A 10,000-nucleotide genomic window follows, 5' to 3' on the forward strand; every position below is an offset into this window, starting at 1 on the left:
CCTCCAGCTGCCCGTGTCGCTGATCAAAGAGTTCACTGTGGAGTGGGATCCCCAAGGGCTGAGGGATCAAGGGATCCGGGATCACGTGGTCTATCTGGAACGTCTATGCAAGCACGTGCTGGAAACGTGCAAGCGACGCCTGGGGGAGGAGCTAGCCGACCACGATGTGCAGTCCTGGAAGGGGGAGCTGTTCCGAGAGGTAGTGCACCACGTGCGCTTCTGTCACCACAGGTGAGACATCAGTCAGCACAGATTAGACATCAGTCACCACAGGTGAGACATCGGTCAGCACAGGTGAGACATCGGTCAGCACAGGTTAGACATCAGTCAGCACAGGTGAGACATCAGTCAGCACAGGACAGACATCAGTCAGCACAGATTAGACATCAGTCACCACAGGTGAGACATCGGTCAGCACAGATGAGACATCGGTCAGCACAGGACAGACATCAGTCAGCACAGGTGAGACATCAGTCAGCACAGGACAGACATCAGTCAGCACAGGTGAGACATCAGTCAGCACAGGACAGACATCGGTCAGCACAGGTGAGACATCAGTCAGCACAGGACAGACATCAGTCAGCACAGGACAGACATCAGTCAGCACAGGTGAGACATCGGTCAGGACAGGTGAGACATCAGTCATCACAGATGAGACATCAGTAAGCACAGGACAGACAACGGTCAGCACAGGTGAGACATCGGTCAGCACAGGACAGACGTCAGTCAGCACAGGTGAGACATCGGTCAGCACAGGACAGACATCGATCAGCACAGGTGAGACATCGGTCAGCACAGGACAGACATCGGTCAGCACAGGTGAGACATCGGTCAGCACAGGTGAGACATCAGTCAGCACAGGACAGACATCAGTCAGCAAAGGTGAGACAGGGGTCAGCACAGGTGAGACAGTGGTCAGCACAGGTGAGACATCAGTCAGCACAGGACAAACATCAGTCAGCACAGGTGAGACATCAGTCAGCACAAGACAGACATCGGTCAGCACAGTTGAGACATCAGTCAGCACAGGTGAGACATCAGTCAGCACAGGTGAGACAGTGGTCAGCACAGGTGAGACATCAGTCAGCACAGTTCAGACATCAGTCAGCACAGGTGAGACATCAGTCAGCACAGGTGAGACAGTGGTCAGCACAGGTGAGACATCAGTCAGCACAGGACAGACATCAGTCAGCACAGGTGAGACATCAGTCAGCACAGGACAGACATCAGTCAGCACAGGACAGACATCAGTCAGCACAGGTGAGACATCAGTCAGCACAGCACAGGTGAGACATCAGTCAGCACAGCACAGGTGAGACATCAGTCAGCACAGGTGAGACATCAGTCAGCACAAGACAGACATCGGTCAGCACAGGTGAGACATCAGTCAGCACAGGTGAGACAGTGGTCAGCACAGGTGAGACATCAGTCAGCACAGGTGAGACATCGGTCAGCACAGGCAGAGCAGGAGGAGACCCTCACTGGGCGTGGATCCACCATCGTTGTCACTGACTGACTGGTTTGTGGAAGACACTATGTATGGATCCATCATCACTGTCACTGACTGGTTTGTTGAAGACACTATGTATGGATCCATCATCACTGTCACTGACTGGTTTGTTGAAGACACTATGTATGGATCCATCATCATTGTCACTGACTGACTGGTTTGTTGAAGACACTATGTATGGATCCATCATCATTGTCACTGACTGACTGGTTTGTTGAAGACACTATGTATGGATCCATCATCATTGTCACTGACTGACTGGTTTGTTGAAGACACTATGTATGGATCCACCATCACTGTCACTGACTGGTTTGTTGAAGACACTATGTATGGATCCACCATCACTGTCACTGACTGGTTTGTTGAAGACACTATGTATGGATCCATCATCATTGTCACTGACTGACTGGTTTGTTGAAGACACTATGTATGGATCCACCATCATTGTCACTGACTGGTTTGTTGAAGACACTATGTATGTGTCCACCATCATTGTCACTGACTGGTGTGTTGAAGACACCAGGTATTTATACACCATCACTGTCACTTACTACCTGGTCTCATGTGCGTTGAAGACGCTACAGGAATTTGCCAGAGGACAACACTTTAGTTGCTATGGTTTATTTATCAGTGTGCCAGGTACATGCAGCACATGGGAACTCGCTTTGTCGTCTCTTCCGACGGGCGCAATAGCCGAATGGTTAAAGCTTTGGACTTTCAATCTGAGGGTCCCGGGTTCGAGTCACGGTGACGGCGCCTGGTGGGTAAAGGGTGGAGATTTTTACGATCTCCCAGGTCAACATATGTGCAGACCTGCTAGTGCCTGAACCCCCTTCGTGTGTATATGCAAGCAGAAGATCAAATACGCACGTTAAAGATCCTGTAATCCATGTCAGCGTTCGGTGGGTTATGGAAACAAGAACATACCCAGCATGCACACCCTCGAAAACGGAGTATGGCTGCCTACATGGCGGGGTAAAAACGGTCATACACGTAAAAGCCCACTCGTGTGCATACGAGTGAACGCAGAAGAAGAAGAAGTCGTCTCTTCCGAATGACCAGATGCTAAGCATGATTTTCCAATCAGGGCGAGAGCGGGATTCGTACCCAAACTCTCACGGGCTCTGTATTGGCAGATGAGCGTCTGAACCATTCTGCCACACCTCCTCTGTCCAATATTGATTTAACTGATGTATGGTTCCACAACCTGTGGCAAGTTGCAGCATGCAGAGGTTCTATGGGTGGAGGGATATCGTGACATCTGCTGTCGTGTTCTAGAATAAGAATCTGGATCAGAATAACATTTAATCGTCAAAGTTAACACCTTCACAATGTTTATAAGACACACATACGCAGTAACACATATCACACACATAAAATCAATTTCTGTAGGCGGAAGGATATCCTGACATCTGTTGCTGTGTTTTAGAATAAGTATATGAATAAGAATTAGAGTTGGGCAGAAGGATATGGTGACGTCATCACTGGCTGCGCCGTTTTGCAGGGTGCAGGGGTTCCATGGACGGAAGGATATCCTGACCATCATCAAGTCCTACGTTCGCTCCGCCTCCCGACTTCCGCTCGTGCTCTATGGGAAGACAGGAAGCGGAAAGTCGGCCATCTTGTCCAAATGTGCCAAGGAAGTCAACAAGTGGTTCAGGGGGTAGGATTCTTACTTTTGATTGGTGCTGAAAGTAATTGTGTCAAGGAAATCAGCCAGTAGTTCAGAGGGTAGGATAAATGTTTATGATTGGTGCTGAAAATATCAACAATCTCTTTTAACTCTCTCCATACGAACTGCGAAAGGGACGACGTTAACAGCGTTTCACCCCAATTACAACCATCAAAATATTACAAGCGGAAGGCTCTTACACTGAAGAGGTGAATGTTGACAAAGAATACCACAATTCTGACGACGGAAGCTAAAGGTTGGGTCATAGAGACACCCACTGGACATCCGAGGAGTCTGTGTAGAGGAGAAGAGAGGACTGGCCGTACTGAGTGAGTTAAACCAGACAGTGAAACGACATTTCAGTGACTGTAATCAGAATGCGTGAAAACTGTCACCAGTCACTGCAGTTCAGCTGGCGAAGTTGGGAAATTATAAGGGGGATGTGTTGGTGGTGGGGGTGGGGGTGGTGGTGGTAGGTGTACGTTTAACAAGTGAAGACTGTTATCAGTCAGTGTAGTTGACTTCTCTGCAGGGGTATTTTCTGTTTGACTTGAGGTGTGAAACTGAAGGGGTATTTTCTGTTTGACTTGAGGTGTGAAACTGAAGGGGTATTTTCTGTTTGACTTGAGGTGTGAAACTGAAGGGGTGATTTCTGTTTGACTTGAGGTGTGAAACTGAAGGGGTATTTTCTGTTTGACTTGAGGTGTGAAACTGAAGGGGTATTTTCTGTTTGACTTGAGGTGTGAAACTGAAGGGGTATTTTCTGTTTGACTTGAGGTGCAGTTTCACAGCACGACTGTCACACAGTTACCACTGATAACGTAGCGTGTTGATGTCAGTGTCTGTGGCATCGTGCTCAGGGCACATTCGCTCATACACACATACACAAACACACACAGAGTCAGAAGCTGAATTCAGCACGTGAATTTCATTTATTTCGATGAACATGGGCTCACACATGCATTGCACACACACACACACACACACACACACACACACACACTCGTTGAGTGAATTCATCACGTGATTATCGTTTATTTCGATATGAGCAGATTCAGACGAACTCAGCACGTGATTCTCGTTTATTTCGATGTGAGCAGGGGCTATTGCATCGTTGCTAGAGAGAGAGAGAGAGAGAGAACATTAATTCAGTACGTGAATCTTGTTTGATATGAGCAGTGAACATTGTATTGTTGTCACACGTGTTATATATATATATATATATATATATAGATAGATAGATAGATAGATATATGTGTGTGTGTGTGTGTGTGTGTGTGTGTGTCCTATCTATAAGAAAGGCGACGTAAACAAAATCCAGATAATTATCGAGGTATTCCTCTTTATGACGCAGCTAGTAAGAAATATAGTACAATTATTAATAACAGATCGCAAGATTATTTTGAAAATGATAATATTTCTAGATAATTTCAAACGCCACTATTCAAGTGTAGATCATACGATTACATTAATGGCCTCTATACAGAAACAGTGTTTATTTAATCGTGAATTATATGTTGCTTCCATTAATTTTGAGAAAGCTTTTGATTCTGTAAATAGAAGCATATTATGGCATACTATGTTGAAACATGGTGTGAGAGAGAGAAACTATTGAAGTGTATGATAAATATGAATGAATGTGTGAAAATAAGGGCTAGATGTGGTGGGAGAATGACTGACTATATTCAGTGCACAAGTGGTGTTAAACAAGGTGGCGTATGTGACCCTATTTTGTTCTCTCTCACTATCAGTGAACTGACACACGAAGTTGTGAATAGTGGTAGACATGGTGCTCAATTTACTATTGATCTTTTACAGTTGTTTATTTTACTTTGGGCAGATGATTTTGTTTTAATGTCTGAAACAGTAATAAGGTTTTCAAACTCAACAAAATAGTCTACATGGAGCTTCTATTTCCCTACAGGTAAAGGTAAATGATATGTCCAAAAGCAATATCTTTTTTTTTTCCTTTTTTTAGAAAGGGTGGGTACTTGGGGGCAAGAGAACACTGGGTTTACAAAGGAGTAGCTATGCCTGTTGTAAACATATATGAATATCTAAGTGTTTACTTTTCAACAAGACTGAGTTTTACTGTCGCTTGTAAAGAGCTTGCAAACACAGCAAAACAGGCTGCACTGTGCAATATGCAAAAGTTATCTAGTTTTGGCAATGAATGTTTTGAAGTGTTTATTAGAGTATTCGACTCTCAAGGTCAGCCTATTGCTCAATATGGCGCAGAAATATGGGGCTTGATAATGCTGCAGTTTATTGTGAGAAAGTTCACTTGTTTGTCCTGAAGAAATTTCTTAAAGCACCAATGAAAACCCCAAACGGTGTGATTTATGTTGAAACAAATAGATACCCAATCAAAATTAACTCTGCTGTCAGGTGCATCCGGTACTGGCTGAAACTAACACAGCTAGATGAATCAAGATTACCAAGGAAAGCGTATAATATGTGACTTGAATGCATAAGGCAAGATGAACTGGGTATCAAAAGTGAGAGTTTAACTGTGTGAAATTGGGATGAGGTTTGTTTGACTGCACCAACGGGTGTGGGATATCACAGGATTTATTCGTTATCTCCGTACCAGGCTAGTTGACTGTAGATGGCAAGAATGGAACGCTCATATGCGAGAAAAATACAGATTTTATTTGTAAAATCAGATTGATGTGTTTGCATTGTGTCCCGACTTCTCTGTCCATGAATTCGCCCAAACATGTATAATGTGTCTTGACAAAGTTTAGGTTTAGGCTGTTATATATTGCTATTCATCATTTCCATTAGAGATAGCATAATGATCGTGATCTCATCTGTCCATCATTCAAAAATCCAGATGGAAACGAATGTTTTTTGTCCAAGGTTAAGTGACATTATGTACAATTTAATAAAAAATATGCTGCCAGCTTTCTTTGTTTAAGTTAATATTGCTAATGAGGTCACGTCGAGAAGAGGAAATCAAACAGTTCGCAACGTATTCACGCAAAGCCTTTAAAATTCGGTCAGTAAGCTGTCCCTAACTATAATTTGTTCTGTTATTTTCTATTGTATCACAAAATGTATGTCTTGTAATCTTTTTTTTCAAATACGTTTACACATCACCCCTTCATGAAGGGCCTTCATGGCCTTTTTTGAATAAACCATCGGAATCCGAAATCCCCCCCCCTCTCTCTCTCTCTCTTTGTGCCTCTCTCTCCAACACACACACACACACACACACACACACACATATGCGCGTGTGCACCACAGAGTTGCAATGAAAATAAGATTGACACTCTCTTTGTTTACATGAGCAATTTTATACCGTCCCAGATTTTTACAAACATTTATGTTATTGACTTTATGAGCTTGTGTATCTGTATGCTTTATGTATGCTTGTTCAACCAGTTCAACATGCACCGTTAGTATACTTTTGTTTAGATGACTTTTTCTGTTTTTCATTGCAGGAGAGCCTATCAAATGCCTTTTATACCATATTTTTTTTATTTCAGTTTCAAATAGTATCCTTTAGACACTTCACAATACAACAGGCATCATTGACACGACACGTCAATCTGTGTATGGATGGATGGATGGGTGGTTGGCGGATGGGTGGATGCATGGATGGGTGGATGGTGGGATGGATGGATGGATGGTGGGTGGATGCATGGATGGATGGTGGGTGGATGGTGGGTGGATGGATGGTGTGGTGCAGGAGGGAGGGCGGGGTGCGCGTGTTGGTGAGGATGGTGGGCAGCACGGAACAGTCCAGCAATGTCCGCACCTTGCTGCACAGCCTGTGTGTCCAGCTGTGTCACATCTTCGGCACCAGCCCTGCTGACGTGCCATCCGTGAGTCTGTGTGTGTGTGTGTGTATGTGATGTGTGTGTTTGCGCGTGTGTGTGTGTGTGCGTGTGTGTGCGTGTGTGTGTGCGTGTGCATGTGTGTGCATGTGTGTGTGTGCGTGTGTGTGTGTGTGCGTGTGTGTGTGTGTGTGTGTGTGAGAGAGAGAGAGTGCGTGTGCGTGTGTGTGTGTGTGTGTGCGTGTGTGTGTGTGTGTGAGAGAGAGTGTGTGTGCGTGTGTGTGTGCGTGTGTGTGTGTGTGCGTGTGTGTGTGTGCGTGTGTGTGTGTATGTGCGTGTGTGTGTGTGTGTGTGTGTGTGTGCGTGCGTGTGTGTGTGTGTGTGTGTGTGTGTGTGGTTTGTTTCTGTCAAGCACGAAATCTTTACGCACAAAACAGTAATACTAATATGACTGGAGTCGCCCGCGATAAGTATAGCAAGCATAACTTCATGAACGAAATCAGTTGGAACGCAAATATGATACAACATAATTAATATAATATAATATGATGTAATATTCCATCATATATATATATATATATATATATATATATATATATATATAATGCTACAGATACCGCCGCATATACCTTTGTTTTCATGCATGTGTGCACTTACATGTGGAGTTCTCCAGGTGAAACAGGCCAAGGTACAACGGTATCAAAGAGAGCGGAACTGGCGTCAGTCTGATGTAACTACACAGAAAGACGATTGCAAAGATGTGTACTCTGCACGGAATCAAGCCCTTGATATAAAAAAAAATTAAAAATAATAAATTAAAAATAAAAAAAAAGAAAGAAAAAAACCCTGCCAACCTGGATCCAAAATTGCTGTAGCATTGTCATTTTCCCAACCTTCCAGAGCTATTTCAGTCAGCCTACCAGTGCCATAGTATCGAAACCGCCTTGTTGCGTGCACTGACTGACATCCTATATTGATTGTCACTGCTTGACCTTTTGGCAGCGTTTGACACCACATACCATGACATCCTCATTGACACCACAAACCATGACATCCTCATTGACACCACAGACCATGACATCCTCACTGACACCACAGACTATGACATCCTCATTGACACCACATGCCATGACATCCTCATTGACACCACAGACCATGACATCCTCACTGACACCACAGACTATGACATCCTCATTGACACCACAGACTATGACATATCCTCATTGACGCCACAGACCATGACACATCCTCATTGACACCACAGACCATGACATATCCTCATTGACACGACAAACCATGACATCCTCATTGACACCACAGACCATGACATCCTCACTGACACCACAGACCATGACATCCTCACTGACACCACAGACCATGACATATCCTCATTGACACGACAAACCATGACATCCTCACTGACACCACAGACCATGACATCCTCACTGACACCACAGACCATGACATCCTCACTGACACCACAGACCATGACATCCTCATCGCATGGTTGCGCACCACTTTCGCCTTCTCTGGAACGGTCCTGGGTTGTTTCTCGTCATTATTAACTTGTCTTACACAGTCTGTGGCCCCCCTCACCCACCCACCCCCACCTCCCGAAAAAAAAGGTACTATTGTTATTATTAGTATTAGTAGTAGCAGTAGTAGTAGTAGTAGTAGTATCATTATTGTTTCTTCTTCTTCTTCTTCTTCTTCTTGTTCTTTTTCTTCTTACTATCATATTGATACATATGTATGCACGTGTGCCAGCATGCAAGTAAGAATACACGATTGTTTCTCTCTGCATGACATTTGGGCTTTGTTTGCTGTTGAAGCTGCTTACTTTTTGCATCACAAGTAACCCCCCCCCACCCCGCCCCCGCCCCCTGCCGCTCCTCCCCCGCTCCCACCCCTCCCTCAATTAAAAAAAAAAGAAAAAAAAAGAAAAGAGAGAAAAAAAAAAGAGCAAAACAAACACCAAAAGACTCCGTGCCCAGGATTACAAAGGGGTGGTGAACGACTTGGCGCACCGTCTGGGCCAGGCCAGTGAGGACCGGTCTCTGGTGGTCCTCATTGACGGTGTGGACGGTCTGTCGGACGACCACGAGGGGCGCAAGATGACGTGGCTCCCACGTGACCTGCCCCCGCACGTGAAGCTGGTGGTGTCCACGCTGCCTGAGGACACACTGGATTGCCTCCCTTCCCTCAGAAAGGTGGGCAGCTGCTTCCTTCCTCCCTTCTTCGTTCCTTTCTTCTTCGTTTGTTTGTTCGTTCGTTCGTTCCCTCCTTTCTTCCTCCTTTACTCCCTTCCTTCCTACCTCCTTCATTCCTTCCTTCCTTCCTCCTTCCTTCCTTCCTCTCTTCTTCCTTCCTTCCTTCTGCGTTTTTTTCTCCTTGTTTCCTTTCTTTTTCGTTCCCTCCTTTCTTCTTCCATTCTTCCTTCCCTGAGGAAGACAGAGACTGAATGGCGGACAGACATTACTGTCTCTTTCAGTATAGATAGATAGATCTCTCTCTCTCTCTCTCTCTCTCTCTCTCTCTCTCTCTATATATATATATATATGTATGTGTGTGTGTGTGTGTGTGTGTGTGTGTGTGAGTGATTATTATTATATATCCGATGTTGTGCTGTCAGCCATCTGTTCTTTTTTATACTCAGCAGATGTGGTGTCCTCAGCCATCTGCTTTTTTTTTTCTTTCTTTTAAAAATTATAATACACAGCATATGTGTTATCATCAACCATCTCCTGTTTTTCATACATAGCAGATGTGGTGTCTTTAGACATCTGGTCTTTTTTCTTTTTCTTTTAATATATACACAGCAGATGTGGTGTCATCAACTATCTGTTCTTTTTATACACACCAGATGCGGTGTCTTCAGCTGTCTGCTCTTTTTTTGTACAGTTCATGTGGTGTCTTCAGCGATCTGCTATTTTTATATATAGATACACTGCAGATGTGGTGTCATCAACTGCCTGCTCTTTTTATACACAGCAGATGTGTCGTCAGCCATCTGCTCCCCCTTTTTTTTTGGTTTTA

At 44.5% G+C, this 10,000-nt stretch overlaps 1 protein-coding gene across 1 annotated transcript in view; it reads left to right on the top strand.

Annotated features, from left to right (window-relative positions):
* The window catches only part of LOC143301084 (NACHT and WD repeat domain-containing protein 2-like), a 68,640-nt gene that overhangs the window by 27,511 nt on the left and 31,129 nt on the right, over positions 1-10,000 (top strand). Inside the window, exons 12-15 of the mRNA XM_076615090.1 lie at positions 8-231; positions 3,015-3,173; positions 6,877-7,012; positions 8,959-9,174. Of these exons, the coding sequence (XP_076471205.1) occupies positions 8-231; positions 3,015-3,173; positions 6,877-7,012; positions 8,959-9,174 (735 nt within the window). The remainder of the gene's footprint in view (positions 1-7; positions 232-3,014; positions 3,174-6,876; positions 7,013-8,958; positions 9,175-10,000) is intronic.

The sequence above is a fragment of the Babylonia areolata genome, chromosome 27 (genome assembly GCF_041734735.1).
Source record: "Babylonia areolata isolate BAREFJ2019XMU chromosome 27, ASM4173473v1, whole genome shotgun sequence".
In the NCBI taxonomy this organism is placed as follows: domain Eukaryota; kingdom Metazoa; phylum Mollusca; class Gastropoda; order Neogastropoda; family Buccinidae; genus Babylonia; species Babylonia areolata.